The 17,090-nt window shown below is 41.1% G+C and overlaps 1 protein-coding gene across 1 annotated transcript in view; it reads right to left on the bottom strand.

Annotated features, from left to right (window-relative positions):
• The window catches only part of PPP2R2D (protein phosphatase 2 regulatory subunit Bdelta), a 39,479-nt gene that overhangs the window by 8,569 nt on the left and 13,820 nt on the right, over positions 1–17,090 (bottom strand). Inside the window, exons 3-5 of the mRNA XM_024213274.2 lie at positions 15,093–15,190; positions 5,480–5,645; positions 529–641 (exon numbers count right to left, since the gene is read on the bottom strand). Of these exons, the coding sequence (XP_024069042.1) occupies positions 529–641; positions 5,480–5,645; positions 15,093–15,190 (377 nt within the window). The remainder of the gene's footprint in view (positions 1–528; positions 642–5,479; positions 5,646–15,092; positions 15,191–17,090) is intronic.

The raw sequence follows: 17,090 nt of genomic DNA, 5'->3' as shown, positions 1-17,090 counted from the left end.
AGCAAATACAGCACAGTACTGTGTTAAACAAACTACTAAAAAAAAGGGAAAGCTTAAAAAAATAGTAAGGTAATGAAACTGTTTCTGTGCTTGTTTCATTTAAATTAAAATGGTTAAAAGCAGCATTTTCTTCTGCATAGTAAAGTTTCAAAGTTGTGTTAAGTCAATGTTCAGTTGCAAACTTTTGAAAGAAAAACCATAATGTTTTCGTTCAGAGTTACAAACAACTTCCATTCCCGACGTGTTCGTAACTCTGAGGTGCTACTGTATTCGGCCTTGTCTTGACACAGCATTCACTCCATAGTCTTCCTGCAATGGCTTTATATATTAAAAAGGGTAAATCAGGATTAGGAATGGATCCAGTTCTTAGTTTATGATGGTGAAAGAGAAGAAAATGTTATCAATAACATTTCTTTGCATATTAAAAACATTTTTTAAATGTACACCTCTTTTTAAATGTACAAAGGTAAAGTTGTACATTCAAAAAGTAGATTTAACTAGAGCCAAAGGAAAAAACAAAAAACATACTCGTAGTGCTGTGATTCTAAATGGATCCCGAAGTCGTCCATCTTCATCTTTCAAGTTATAACCTTCAGCTCTTTTATCCCTTTCACTTATTTTCCATAATTTAATAGTTTTATCTAAAAACAAAAATTCACATTCTTGAAATTGAAATTACAAAATTAAAAATGATTCAATAATTATAAAGTTATATGCCAGATTATAAACTCTCCCAGGCAGGGATTGTTTCTTCATCTGGGTTTCCTCTGTGCCTATTACAAAGAGGCCTCAATTCTGATTGTGGCCATTGAGCGCTACCATAGTATAAAATGATTAAAAACACAAACACTACATACTAGAATATTTTACTTTGTTTGAACTGCTTATGAAACCATTCAGAATTGTCCTTAAAGTTGCCTATTTTAACTAGTTATATAAAATTTCCAGACAAAATATAAATTTTAAATGGTGTTAAAGTTGAGAATACATATCAGTAATGTAGAGATTTGCAGGGATGTTCTTATTATGCCCCAAACAAGCAAGATAAACTGAGGAAGTTTGGAATTAAAACTGAAATGAAAAGAAATTCAAATATGTTACTGTATGGAAATGCATAATTAAGGCCCTAACGCCTTAATTCTGCCCTGTAGCACCAGCATAAAATAATCATATAAAGGCATTGTAGTATGAGAGATCCTGGATTAGATGAAGTCCAGACAGACATTAGATTTTTCATATATTTTTCCTTATGGTGTCACTATAGGATAGAGTTAAGGTTTTCTGGGTGCTCTAACAGTGTATTTCCATTCTTTAACATGCTTGGATTTCTTTTAACTTCAACTTTGAATTTCCAGGAAACCGCTTTCTCGGCCATTCCCTGAAATCTTGGATTCCAATCTGAGGACTACAAAAGCCATGTTGGATTTATTATTCAAGGGGGCAAAAAGCCATGACAAAAGTTCCTAAATGACTGTAATTTTTCATATGTAGTCAATTTCCAAGACAAGCATCCTTGAAGGCATCAGCCTCTTTCTTCCCTCCCTCCCACCGCCAAAAAAACAAATACACAAACTAGGAGCTCTTCTTACAGCCAGCAAAACTAGGCCTCTCTTTCCACCTTCTGGAGCCAGAGAATAGTCCTTTGAATGTAGCTTTCAGCTCACCTGCTTTTTCGGGATGGTTCAAATATATTCCGTTGGAAAATCTACCTGTGAAAGAATCCTATTCTCCTTCAGGGTCACCAATCCCCATGATCCTTGTGCACATAAGGATACTGAACTATTAAGACCGGAAAGCTCTTTTTCCACTACAGAAAGATGGAAGAATCAGCCTCCAGGGACAAACTTAGAAAGGAATGTTACCCTGAGCCCATAAGTGAGGTTGTGTAAGAAGATTTAAGGAGGAGCACTACACAGCGCGAACCGCCTTGTTAAGGTCAGGAGCATCTTGGTCTGCTGGTTCAGACAAAGGATTAAACCCTAGGCTTCTGGAGACTAGCAGGTCATCTACGTGAAATAAGTTGTCCAAGGACGAGGCTGTGAGTTTTTCAATATATGATAGATTGAATGCTCTGGGAAAAATATTCTGAGGACCACCAGCAAGGAGTATTAATGCAATGTGTCGTTTGACTGACTTGGTCCCACAAATTTCCATGTTAAAAGTTCTTCTCCAAGAAGGCATATGATTATTCAATTCCTGCCATGCTTACATCAAAACCAAGGTATCAATGGCTTCTGGGCTAAGTGGGGGTTCTGACTTTTGAGAGGGAAGAGGAGCAATGTAGGATCAGTGAAATTATGACACCATAAGCACTGGGTATACTTATATCTGTTGACACATCATAAATGGAGGGGCATTTCTCACAAGATCATCTCTACCAACTAAAGGAGAAGGAACACTGCACCTGGAGGAGACTGACTCCACAGAACACTCTGAGTGTAAGGAAAAACATTCAAAGTCCCTGACTCTATCCTAGCTAATCCTGAGGTAAAAACATGGCTTTGGGGGGGGGGGGGGCGGGGAGGGGAGTCAAGGTAAAATTTTAAGCAGAAGTCTAGCCTCTTTATCTGCTAAGACAAGGAAACAGCAGAGAAGCATGAATCATCCCCTTTCCTTTAGAGGAAGAATGAGATCTTTAAGAAGTCTGCTATTTTTATTTGCTGTTAGGAAAATCTAATCCTCTGATTTAAGGAGGGATGTTTGAAAAAAAGTTTCTCCTCAAGAAATAAATATACACATATGAATATACAGTAAAAGGTTTGGGTAGCATGCACGAGGTATTTGCATTTAGTAATTTGTTTTTGTTATTCCCCATCAAGCTAACAAAGAAATGTGCAGTTGAACCAGTGATCTCCTGAGGAGTGAGACTTCCTTTATATTTTAAAATTCTACGAAAAGTGTGACATACCCATTCGAATAGACCTTTCTTTCAGAAGGTGTTATATGCACTATTTTCATAAACAAAAAAGAGACTGATATACAATGTTGAAATGTACAGGGATTTGTTCTGCTGTTTCACAGCTGATGTCCCTGGTGTTCTGTTTAACAGGTGATCATGAAATAGTGGACAAGTCCTTGTGAAAGGTAATAGGGTATGGGTTTTCATCCTGGAGATCATGATCACCCTCCCCTCTGTCCTTCCTTTATGGGGTGGGGAGTCATGAAATTATGGGAAGAGAATCCAAAATTTATTTTTGTTGCAACGAGGTTAGATTACAGAAAAGTTGAAAACACATTGGATTAGAAGAATAAAGAATTCATTTATGGACAAAGGTATAACATAGAAAAGTGATGTAGTCGGGAAAGTAGACTGTTTTAACAAAGTCCATGTCAGGAAAGAAAAACAATTATTTTTAACTTTACAAACAGGAGGGGACTGTCTATTCAGAAATTCAACATTCTTTCACTCAGTGTTGATGGAACTGACACTTTCATAAAAGGTAGATGATTCCAGTCAAATGCTGGGTAAGACAACAGAAACATTCTCTAAGGAGCTGGGTTGTGTTATTGCCAAAGGGACTAACTTCAACAGTACAGATAAAGATGAAGCTTTGGCTGTTAGAATGCCAAGAAATGTCTACCATGTAAGGAACAAGGTAAACTATCCAGTTATTTCAAGTTTACAGACAGACTGCAAGTCCTTTTAATAGAATCCATATAACAGATATCTCATCTGAAACCTTTTTAGGTTTTCTTTCCATTCTATAAATTGTCTAATTCAATTTAGAATAAGCAAAAGCTGTATTTGTAGAATTGATAGATGTCTGGGGGAAACTGTTTGCTAGCATTCTGGAAAAAAGTGAATTCATTATGGGAGACAAGGAAGAATGAGCCTTATTCCCAAACCCCAAATGCTAATCAGAAAAGCTGTTATCACTTTTTTTTAAATCTACAAACTAGTACCTTCAAGGCTTCTGAGTAAGGGGGTTTATTTGGATTACAAACTGATCTGGGGAGGGGCCTTCCTTTAAATCTTATACAGTGGCAAGTACACCAGCAGCAAATAATGATAACTTGTGTAACAGTCAGATGTACAATAAAATGTAGGCTTCCAGAGGCATATAAGACCCACCCCAACCACCAAAGATACAAAGTTCTTTCACACTCACTTTGCAGGTTATTTTATGATAAAGAACACCAGTGCAATTGTATACTGCAGTATTCCATATGAAACTTAATCACACTTGCTCCATGTTTTAAATCTATTAATTACAAATAATCATAAGGTTACATTAGTTGAAAGATTAGAGGGAAATAATTTTGATGTCATTTGTTTTCAGCATTTGATATTACTTTTGTATTCAGTTTCACTGCTTCCTTGTGTAGTTTCCATCTGTATTCACCTTTCACACAGTAATGGGGAAGAAAAACAGTTACAACTAGAAAAAAGTGATTTAAAACAACAAAAATTGGCAGGCAGATTCCGGGTCTCATGTAATACTTGAAACTACTGTTGATTTTTTTTTTTTTAAACTGGTTTGATTTTAAATTCATACTATCTCTTTAGACTTGCCAACCGGCATTTTCAGGACATAGTGTAGGAGTAATAACCTGCAAAAAAGCCCTTCCCTATTAATAGAGCGTTATGGTGGAACAGCAGTACTACAGTACCCAGCACAATGGTACTGCAATCCAGAATGGTGTATTTTAGTGAAACCATAATATAAATATTTACTACTAACATATATTAGAAGGTAACCATTAAGATTTTCCCCAATTTAATACGGCAGAGAGGAGAGGTAGGGCTATATTTCAGATTTTTTTAAGTGAGACTCTTAATTTTATGTATGGTATCGACATACCATGGTCATGTATGTAATGGAAATACAAATAAATGTATTCCTGTCAATACAGCTGTTCCTTTTAGTTTGTAAGCTCTTTCAAGCAGGCACCATGCTCTGATGTTTGGGAAACATATCACATTGTGGGAACCACCAGAAATAATGTTGCATTACTAACATCAGGTTGCTCTGTCATTGAAGAACGGCCCTGCCACTGGACAGCGCCAGGATCAGAGAAACACAAAAGGAGGCTTAAAGCCTCCTTCTCTCAAGCTATGCTAAGGACATGGGGCTAAATTCCTGCCTTTTGCAACACATTTGTGCATGACAGGAGTAGAAAGCACATAGAGCTTCTTTACATAGCCTTCAGTCACACAAGCAGAACAACAGGCAGGAAAAGTACTGCTGGCTATTATGTCAGCTTGCATATTACATCCAAGGGCACATTCAGTGGGTTGGTAGGTATATCTTCCCATATTCCCCTAAGACAGTTAATGCATAGTTACTTCACTATTCTAAACATATGGTATCAAACCTAACATGTCTTGCATGGAATTAAAACTATGAAAAAAGGATACTATTCTGTTGTATGAAAGTAATGAACAAATGGATCCAGGGTAAGACTATGAAATTCAACTAGAAGTATCAAAAGATCTTGCTGATTTACAAAATAAAAGTACACAATGAAATGTGCTTACCATTTGTAGACAGCAGGAAATGAGCAGCATTCTGTTGTGGTAACCACCTAATTTTATTAATTTTTTCCTCAATTTCTAGACTCTTCAAGTAGTCAAACTCAGGTTCATGACTCTGAAAGGTACTGTAAACGTTATATTCTCCCCGAGAATGAGGGCGGCTTTTATTCTGCAAGGAAGCATAACATTTTTATTAATGAAATAGAACTTCTTTATTTCTATACCTAGAAAATGACAACACTTATATAACATTCTAAGAACAGATAAAATAAATGTGAACTAGGAATTGGGAAATGATACTGGGCAGTCTTGATGAACTGGTCAAGATCCATTAGAATGATATTCTGTATAACTGGTCTTTTACAATACAAATTGTAAATTTAATTTAAAACTTCCATTTTTGTTTAGTTTTAGAAATTGCAAAATCCAGGCTGTTCCTGCTATGTTTGATGCACCAGTACGCTCTCTGCTGGCAATGTTCTAGCCACAGAATTTCACTGCACATTAGACATGCCTTATATGGTTACGGAAAGACCCCATTTCTCACAAGATGTGTGGTTTTGTAAAGTTTTTAAAATGTATTTTTTTAATATACCAAGGTTATAACATTACAAACTCTACAAAACAGCGCATATTGGAAGACAGTGGACTCTTACCACTATTGGGCAGCTCCAGTCCACAGTAGGGTTCTGTGGCTGGTATGTCAGCAACAGAGAGAATGTGGTGCACCAAATAGTGAGGGAGCAGGAAATCTGTAGCTGGCCTTGATTTAGAGATCTGCAGAGAAACAAAGAAGTTTTACAGTAGATTAATATTATACAAATGTTTCTTCTTGTTCTTGTTATTTGGGACAATCAACATGTAATTTCTAAAATTACTGTTTTTTTAAAAGTGACCTGAAAATGATCATCTCCCCATATCAATGTGTGGCAAAACCCCAGCAATCAAGCAAAGATGGTCCAATCCTGCAATGTGCTGAGCATCCTCAACTTCCATTCATTTCAATGGAAGGTGAGGACACTGCGTAATTCAAGAAGACGTCAACTTGACTTCCATTCTGTTTTAGGCCACTCATCAGCAGGCTCTTGTTCAGGTGCTTCCCTATGTTAACAATAACCACCATGAAATACAGCCAGAATATGGAGTAGGCTGGTGAGGCTTCAGGTACAGTAACTCCTCACTTAACGTCCTCTCGCTTAACCTTGTTTCGAAGTTACATCGCTGCTCCATTAGAGAACATGCTCGTTTAAAGTTGTGCAATGCTCCCTTATGACGTCGTTTGGCTGACTTTACAAGGGAGCATTGTGCTAGTTCTTCTTCTCCGCCTCCTCCCCCTCCCTCCCTCCCAGAGCTTCCCCCGCCGCCAAACAGCCTGGAGTGGAGCGGAAACGGGAAGAAGCAGGCCTGGAGCATCCCCTGGCAAAGTCAGCACCTGTTCTTCTGGGGGGAAGCTGCTGCTGCACACGGTACTTCCTAGCGTCCTTGCCTGCCTCATTGTCTGAAGCGGGCTGTGCCTGTGTGGGGTAAGCCAGGGGCACCTCCCCATCACAGTACAGTACAGTACTGTACTGTACAGTATATAATGCCTTTTGTCTGCTCCCAAGGGCTTCAGCCCCAGGCAGGGCGCCTGTAACCTAAGCCCTGCCACCCAGGGCTGAAGCCCTCAGGCTTTGGCCCCAGGTGGTAGAGCTCGGGCTTCAGCTTTGGTCCTGGGCCTCAAAGTCTAAGCCAGCCTTGGCGACCCCAATAAAAAGGAGTCCCGACCCACAGTTTGAGAACTGCTGCTCTAGCCCATGGGGATAAGCAGGACTTCCCTGCAGTTGCTTGTTCCAGCGGCCAGGGACTGCTGTGGTGCCAGGCACCAGAATTAAAAGCAGGAATACTGTCTCCTGTCTTCTCAATACTCCCACTGCTGGTGCCCAGGAAATTTTGAGAAAGAAATAGCAGCATAACTACAATGCAAAGGGATAAGGAGCCAGGGTGGGGAGACAGGGACTGGGACAAGGAGCCAAGGGGAGGCAGTGGGAAGGCAAGACTAGGACTGGAACAAGTTCAGGTTGACAGGACCAAGGGCAAAACAGTTTGTAATCACTTGAGTATGCTACACACAGAACCTGGAATAAAACCCAGGATTCCTGAATCAAATTCTTCTAGCCAAATATGTGTCTCATATCCCTCTACTGGCTGATCCACACAGAAGATGACAAGTCACTACTGCTAGCAGTGACTGTCAGCTCATGGCCTTGTCTACACTGGGAAGTTTCTGCGCAGTAAAGATGCTTTCTGCATTGTAACTCCTGAGGCGTACACACTGCCAAGCCACTTACTGCACAGAAACTGTGCAGTTGCAGCGCTGTAAAACAACAAAAAACCCAACACACCCCGACATGAGGGGTACAGCTTTCTGAACCGGGGATATAGCGCCGCAGTGCCAGTATAGACACCCTGGTCGATTACAGCGCTGCGACTGGCCTCTGGGAGGTGTCCCACAATGCCTGTTCTTGCCTCTTTGGTCATCGGTTTGAACTCTACTGCCCTGCCCTCAGGTGATCAACAGTCATCCCCACCCCGTAAATTCGTGGGAATTTTGCAAGTCCCCTTCCTGTTTGGTCAGTGACATGTGCAGTGGTCTCAGTGCATCTTTGCAGATGACCATGCCTGCACCACACGTCAGGCAATCCCCTGCTTGGAGCAGTGCTGAGCTGCTGGACCTCATCAGCATTTGGGGAGAGGAGGCTGTCCAGTCCCAGCTGTGCTCCAGCCGTTGGAATTATGATACCTACGGACAGATTTCATGATGCATGATAGAAAGGGGCCATGACCGGGACACACTGCAGTGCAGGTTCAAAGTGAAGGAGCTGCGGAACGCCTACCACAAGGCACGGGAGGCAAACTGGCGCTGTGCCCACGAGCCGCTGGTTCTACAAAGAGCTGGATGCGATGCTTGGTGGCGATCCCATCTCCACTGCGAAGTCCACTGTGGATGCTTTGGTGGCTTGCGTGCCAGTCAAGAGTGGACCGAGCCAGGAGGAGGAAATCTTGGACGACGATGTGGAGGGAGAGGGAGACCCAGCGGCAGAGGACGACACGGAAGCCAGAAGTGCATGCAGCCAGGAGCTGATCTCTACCCCGGAGGATGCTAGCCAGTCACAGCTGTCAGATCTTGGCAAAGCGCAACCAGGAGAAGAGGCCCCTGGTAAGTGGCTGAAGCGAGTTGTTGCCGGCAGGAGGGTTGCAGAAAGCAGGCTCGTGTCTGTGTGATGCGCGTACCACCACATGCTTAGTCTGAGCGGCGGAACAGGGTGTTGATTGACTCCCTCACTTCATGAGCATCTGCCTCAGAGATTTCCAGGAAACTCTCATGGAGATACTGGGCAATCCGCTGCTGCAGGTTCTTTGGTAGAGATGCTTTGTTTGTTTCTTGCCCCATTAAGGGTAACTTTTTCCTGCACCACTCCGCTGTCACTGGGGGGTGGGGTGGGGTGGGAGGACCATTGCTGCACACAGGTGAGCCGCATAAGGGCCAGGGTGGCCAAAAACCAGGAATTGGAGTGGCAGGATAGCGAAAGGAGCACGCGGCGTACCAGAATGAAGCCACGGAGCGGCTCTTAAATGTTATGGAGTGCCAAGCGGACATGCTCCAGGTGCTACTAGCACTGCAAACCGAGCAGCTCCTCACTCGCCCTCCCCTGCAGCCACTGTCGCAAAACTCTTTCCCATGCGTCCCGTCCCAGACACCACCAACACACTCTTATCAACCTCCTGGCTCCAGTCTGTATCCACGGCATTCCACTCCTCCCCCGTCACAGTCCAGCACTGCGGACTCCCAGTACCCACTGTACTCAACACCCGTCCCTCTGCAGTTTAGCCCTGCTGAAGTACAGTACCCGCTGCACTGTTCTCCAAAGGAGAAGGTTGGATACGATACCTGGACATACACAAATCTAAATGTCCCAGGACCTCACCTCCTCCTGGGACCCTCCCTTCCCCCTCAGTGCGGATGTGTTTTGTTTGTTTGTCTCTCTCCTCCAGTTGTTTTTTTAAATAATTGTGTTGGTTTGAAAGTAATCTTTATTCTATTAACTGAAAGCAAAGAGAGCCCTGAAAAGCAGCAGGCAACTTTCTTAAACCTTCATAGTGCATCATCTGCACAAATGACAATCACCTTAGCATTATAAGCACTGCACTTCTGAACACAGCAACAAATATTAGTGGCTTTCAGCTTCAAATTTCTGCCTCAAGGCATCCCTGATCCTTATGGCCTCACGCCGCATCCCTCTGATAGCCCTGGTCTCTGGCTGTTCAAATTCAGCCTTCAGGGGCTGAGCCTCAGCAGTCCAGCCCTGAGTGAAGCTTTCACCCTTCCCTTTACAAATATTATGGAGCGTACAGCATGCAGCTATAAGCATAGGAATATTGTCATCGGCCAGGTCCAGCCTCCCATATAGGCAGCGCCCGCGGGCCATTAAACAGCCAAAAGCACATTCAACAGTTATTCTGCACTTGCTCAGCCTGTTGAGAAACTGCTCTTTGCTGCTGTCAAGGTGCCCCATGTATGGCTTCATAAGCCATGGCATTAAGGGGTAGGCAGAGTCTCCCAGGATAACAATGCGCATTTTGACTTCCCCTACAGTGATCTTCTGGTCTGAGAAGAAAGTCCCTGCTTGCAGCTTCCTGAACAGGCCTGTGTTCCGAAAGATGCGTGCGTCATGCACCTCTCCGGACCAGCCTGCATTAATGTCCGTGAAATGCCCACGCACAATGATCCACAAGCACCTGGAGAACCATTGAGAAATACCCCTTCCGATTAATGTGCTCGGTGGCTAGGTGGTCTGGTGCCAGAATTTGAATATGCCTGCCATCTATCGCCCCTCCGCAGCTAGGGAAGCCCATTTGTGCAAAGCCATCCACAATGTCATGCACGTTGCCCAGAGCCACAGTCTTTCAAAGCAGGATGCGATTAACGGCCCTGAACACTTCCATCAACATGAGTCCAACGGTCAACTTTCCCACTCTGAACTAGTTAGCGACCTATCGGTAGCAGTCTGGAGTAGCCAGCTTCCACAGTTCGATCGCCACACGCTTCTCCAATGGCAGGGCAGCTCTCATTCTTGTGTCCTTGCACCGCAGGGCTGGGGTGAGCTCATCACACAGTCCCATGAATGTGGCTTTCCTCATCTGAAAGTTCTGCAGACACTACTCGTCATCCCAGATGTACATGACGATGTGATCCCACCACTCAGTGCTTGTTTCCTGAGCTCAAAAGCAGTGTTCTACTGTGATCAGCATCTCCGTGAATGCCACAAGCAATCTCGTGTCGTAGCTACTACGCATGGTGAGATCAATGTCGCACTCCTCTTGCCTTTGTAGTTTAAGGAATAACTCCACTGCCACTTGTGACATGTTAGTCAGAGCGAGCAGCATACTGGGCAACAGTGCGGGATCCATTCCTGCAGACCAAAGAGGCAGAGCTCGCAGTACACAAACCGTTGAAAGATGGTGCCAAATGTGGACGAAAGCACAGGGATTGCTGGGATGCAAAGCAATGCCTCACAGGGCACTGGGACAGGATCCAGGATGCCCCGCAACCCCCTCTGCCTTCCCTCAACTCTTAGCGACAGAAAAGGAAGAGATGCTTTGTGGGATAGCTGCCCAGAGTACATCACTCCAAATACCACTGCAAGTCCCGCAAGTGTGAACACGCTATTGCACAGGCAGCTGACAGTGTGAACACACATCAGAGGTTTCCGTTCAGCGTTCTCTGAGCGGCGCTGTAACTGCCAGCGCTGTAACTCTGCCAGTGTAGACATATCCCAAGTGGCAGAGGTCTGTGCTGGTGATCTAAAGGTCTGTGAAGCAGATACGCCTATATACAAAAAAAATGTATCCCAAAAGTGTGATTTTAGAAGGAAAAAGACTTTTTGCTCTGACTGAATTAAAGTCTAACCTACAACCCAAATTTTCAGTGTCAAAAAAAAAAAAAAAAAATGCTGCTCAAAGAGAACCAAAAAAATAAGAGGATGTTATGAATATCTGTCTATAAAACACAAACTGTTCTTCTCTGTGCATGGCTCAGTGAATGTCTTGTTTGTGTTTTCCTATTATTTCAATTCCAACTTTTCATAGCTTTGTATTTTTTTAAATTATTATCGAGTTGGGACTTTAGTAGGATAGTTGAAATAATGTCTGTGGACTGACCTAAGACTTCAAATGTCTCAAAATAGCTTTGGACCTGCTGACTGTCTAAACATTTTTCTATCTGTGGATTTTCTGAGTGGTATTACTGCAATCAGGAGGTTCTTTGTTTAGTAAAGGTGACCTAAATTGAACCCCATTGGACAATGCTCATAACTTCAGAAGAGGAGTACTCCATTCTGATTCCTCAAGGGACTCCTGAGGAGGTGTTCCAAAGGGAAGGAACCAGCTAGGTCACCATCTTCAAAAACTGAAGTAAACAAAGTTGCCAAAGCTTGTGGGTCTGCTTGCAACGGCTTCTGGCATCTGGCCATTTGATGCCTCCATGCCTAAAAAAAGGAGGCCTGTACTTGCTCCATCCTCCCAGCTGGCCACCAAGGGTACGTTCCAGCAATATGCAACATCTAAAATTCAATATTTACAAGCCTGTTTTCTCTAGAAAAGCAGCAACTTCTGTCAATGTTAAAACATCCAAGCTGATAAAACCAGTGGCTAATATTCTCAACATGTAACAGCATCCTGAAGTTGAATTAAACCACAAAAGTATCAAATTTTCAAGGTTTGTGTTTTTTCAATTTTTGTTAGTAGCTAGACCTCTCCAATAAAAGTGCAAGAATACTAAAGTTTTTTTTTTTTTTTAAAAACTCCAACAGATGGCTAGTTGCTACCAAGTGTGTGCACATGTGTGTGCACAGCTAAAACCCACAGAATTTGAGAAATTTGCAAGGAAAGAATAAAGTTTATCTAAGAACCAAGCATATAGGCTTTTTATTGTTTTACCTCTTTTCTCGGAGTTCTATATACATTTGGGTAAATAAATAATGCTTTGTTCTGAGAAGCACTTTTTGAGTCACTTTAATAAGATGCTAGTCACAGGCCCTCAGAGGAAAAGAGCTTACAGGTGCCGGATGCAGTTGGTCTTGTCATGTAATAATAGTTGGGAAACGGGGCTGCCACCCAGAGATCCAGTCCCAGAGTGGTTGGAACATATGTTTCCACCCTTGAGAGAGGTGAAGGAATTCAAGCCTATTACCTGAAGGACACACTTGAGGGACCAAAAGTGGTCTGAAGTATACCTCCCATAACTGATGCGAGAAAAAAAAAAAGTTGGCTTATAACATATATTAATGATTTCTTTGTGGGTTGCACAACCTCGGAGGACCTAGTGTGAATACCACCCAGTCAGCTTTAAATGTGACCAATTCCCTACAAGTCTATATTCCCACATGATTCATCAGAAAGTTTGGAACACATGAGAAGTCAATATGGCTCCACTTGATGGAATTTCTTTAGTTTTCCTAGGTTCTTAAGAAAAGCAAATTACACACAAATAGTCATGTTAAATAAACATTAAGGTTGCAAAGTCAAGCACTCAAAAGTGAGATTATCCTAGAAATAAGGTTGCTTGTGCAACCTTAATTTATCTCCCTTGTGTATATGCATTATAATCCTGTCTTAAACTACCTGACCATGTACTAGAGAGACGAAGTGGGCGAGGTAATATATTTAATTGGACCAACTTCTGTTGGTGAAAGACAACCTTTTGAGCCACACAGAGCTCTTCTTCAGGTCTGGGAAAGGTACTCGGATTGTTGCAGCTAAATACAAGGTGGAACAGATTGTTTAGTCTAAGTAGTTAACACATATTGTAAGAGATCGTTCAAGGTGGCCAGTTAACCTCTGAAGTCATAAAACAAAAAAGGGAAGGTAAAAGTGGGTTACAGATCATTGTAATAAATCATAAATCCAGTGTTTTTATTAAGTCTGTGATTTTTAGTTTTGTCTAGTAAAGTTATGAATTCAAGCTCCAAGGCTAGCCTTTTGAAGGTGTTGTGCAGGTTTCCCTTGAGAATGAGGACAAAGGTCAGATAATGCAGTGATTGTTTTGTGAAAAGTGTTCGCCCACGGGTTATATGGTGCTTTTGTCTTAGTTTTCTGTGATGAGTGCCATAGACAAGCCCATGAGGAAATTAATAATTCTGTATGCAGAGCAGGATTTGAATTGTATGCAGTAAATAAGGCATGGGTCCATATATTGAACAATGAGGCTAAAATGAAATATTGACTACCCATTAACTGAGCACTGCCCATCCTATACACTTAATGAGGCAGGGTTCTGTAAAAATAGTATGAGATCTTGAATTAAAGACTGTCAAAATGCATACACAGAAGCGGTAAAAGTTAAGGTTCCATGGGCCACCTTAATTCTGGTAATTCCTAACTTCTGAGTGCTTGACTTTGCAAACTGAACATTCTTTTAACGTAGTTTTTATGTATAACTCTATAATGTAGATATAAATGTACGCATACTTGAGGGCTCAGAGACAAGATTTTCCTCAGGCTTTCAAAGCAAGGTATAAAAATGCTCTTCGGAGGCAGAAAAAAGTTGAAAGAAAGTGAACATTCCACTTGGTAGCAAGAACCATATAAAGATTTCTTTTACAGATATGGCAAAGCGATGGTAATCCAAGTATTTGGCTGTGTAAGGATCAGGTAGTAAATCTGTGTTCTTTACATTCCATGAGCTCATAGTGCAGTATCCCAATGTACACCATTTGTATGTTGTAATAAACTGGATTATGCCCCTTTTAAATGTCACCATCTGTATTTATCAAGATTGAGGATAAAGAATTTTTCTGTGTTTTTTTCCTTCTATTGTGAAGATTATGGTACAAACATGAAGTGTATATATACACATGCCAGCCCACACTGAGTAACACAGGAAAATTTTAACTGGTGCCTACCATCTCAATGACATTATCTGCCAAACAATTTTTGGAGAAGGCCTTCTCTATGCTCTGCCCTGTCAGGTTGTCACACATTTTTGGGTTGATTGGGAAGCTGCTGCCTCTGCTATCTTTGAGTCTGCTGCTCCTAGAACACAGAAAGCTGCTGATGCTTCAATTTTCAAGCACCCTCTGCTTTCCTCCTAGCAGATGAGCTGTCCATGCCTTCTTTCTGAAGACAGTTAAAATATTTCTAAAAGAGAGACTACAATTTATCTTTTGTCACCCTGACCCTGAGCTTTAAGTTAAACAGTAGGTCCCATGGCAATCTGCAGAATAATTGACTAAGAGTCCTGTGACACCTTATAGACTAACAGACTTATTTGGAGCATAAGCTTTCATGGGCGAATACTCACTTCATCAGATGCAAGGATAATTGTGATGCAGAATAATTGTGATTGTACAGGCTAAACAGAAATACTTGGAATGGCCATTGCTTCAAATACAGCATTGAGTTCAATAAAGAGATTGGGACAATTTCAAATTTTCTAAAGAAATATCATGGACTAGAAAACAACATGGGAACATTTCAAGTTGGTGATATCAAAAGCTGCACCAATATCATGCATGTTAATAAATGAAAAACTCAAGAGCAGCTTCGGTAGGCACACTTCATTGTTTTTGAAGTCACTGACCTCTTGTTCCCTTTGAAATATAACCACTCTGCCACCCTTGTCTCCTGTCGCAAGAAGATCTCCAGAGTAATTAAATTCAACTGTTGAAATAATATCAGCTGTAAACATAAAATAGAGATAAAATAGCATTATAATGTGTAAACTGAGCCAAGTAATTTCAAGATCTAGAAACTGAACACAATACAGAGGAAGACAACTATTCCACTTTGGTAATATGACAGCAAAACAATCCTATCTAACTTACAGCATTACTATCCAAAACTAAAGCCAATACTTCTGTGCATGTATATCTTATTATTATATCTTATTGCTGTACATTTGCTGAGTGGCAACAGTATGCTCTATGCTGAATAGAACAAGGTAGTAAACTAAGCCCACAAAGGTACGTCTATGCTGCAAACACCGACAGCTGGCCTGTGTCAATTGACTTGGGCTTGCGGGGCTTAGGCTGTAGGGCTATAAAATTGCAGTGTAGATGTTTGGGCTCGGACGGGAGCTCAAACCCTGCGACCCCCAGGAAAGCAGGTATGAGATAACCTGCCCTCTGGGGAAGTTTCCTTCTAAGCTAATCTCCAACAATTGAGGGTTACAATCTAAAACATGATATTTATATCCTCTCAATTTTTTTATTTTTGCATTTATTGCAACAATTCTAGATATTTTTGCTACCCAGATAAATATCTAATCTTGTTTTGAATCTTGCTAAGTTTCTGGCCTTAGTGATATTCTGGGGCAATGAGTTTCACGGTCTAATTGAGCATTGAATAAAAAAAATATTTCCTTATCAGTTTTGAATTTGCCACCTTTAATTCTTTTGAATAACCTCTTGCTCTGATGACACAAACAAACAGACATTCCTCTCAACTGTCTCTATACTATTATTTTGTATTTATGTCCCCTGAAATTTGTCTCCTTTCAACATAAAGAATCCCAATCTTTTTAATCACTTATGAGTTCACCTATACTTTTAAACATTTTTATTATCTGCCTCTGAACCCCCTCCAATTCTGTAACATCAGTTTTGAAATGGAGTGACCAGAACAAAACACATTATTCCAGATAAAGGCATACAATTGTCATATAATAGCACTACAGTATTTTCAGTATTAAATTTCCATTCATTCCTTATGCACTCTATCAATTTGCCTTAAAAAACAAACAAAAAAAAAAAAAAACAAAAAAAACCCCACTGCTGAACATTCAGAGGCCTTCACTTTTGTCCAAAAGGATGCCTAGATCTTTTCCCTGAGTTTATTGCTAGTTTAGAACCCAATAAAGTGTATTAGTAGTTCCAATTACTCTCTGCTGTGCACATCACACTACATTTTATCAATCCTGAATTTCATCTGCCATTGTGTTGCCCCTTCAATTAACTTGATTAAGGGCCCTCTGAGGTTCCTTAAGGTCTTCTGCAGTCTTGACTAGATAATTGTGTCATCTGCAAGTTTGCCACCTCACTGATTATCTCCTTTTCTAGATAATTTTAATAAATTAAACATTAGTCTTACCATATAATGTTGTGGCACCCTGTTGAAACCTTTCCATGATAAAAAGTGCCCATTCCCCCCAACTCTATTTCCTATCTCAGTCAGTTTCTGATCCATGACAATACTTTGTCTCTCACATTAAAGTTTTAAAACACATTTCCTAAAATAAATTTTCTGCAATACATATGGAATATTCTGAATACAGGAGGGTGTGTCATAAAGGTTTTTATTGGCACTGAATAGAATGATCTAATTCAAAAATAGTTTTTGACAATCTTGAGCTCCTTGAAGCTGACACAAACTGAGATAAAAATATTATCACCCCATCATACATATACAGATATATGAAAAAATAGGTGTGTGCATCACATACACAATGAGAAACTGAAAAATTACGAAAAAGCAGAATGAATGAGCAAGTGATTTAAGAAAGTTGTGGAGGCAATCCAAATTTGATGCATAAAAATCTATAGATTTAGGATATTTTCAAGAATTTCAAATTTAAATGTCC

This window comes from Terrapene carolina, unplaced genomic scaffold, assembly GCF_002925995.2.
Source record: "Terrapene carolina triunguis isolate 2854851 unplaced genomic scaffold, T_m_triunguis-2.0 Scaffold95, whole genome shotgun sequence".
Taxonomy (NCBI): Eukaryota; Metazoa; Chordata; order Testudines; family Emydidae; genus Terrapene; species Terrapene triunguis.
The sequence above is the reverse complement of the archived record's forward strand: the minus strand, read 5'-3'. Positions and strand labels throughout refer to the sequence as shown.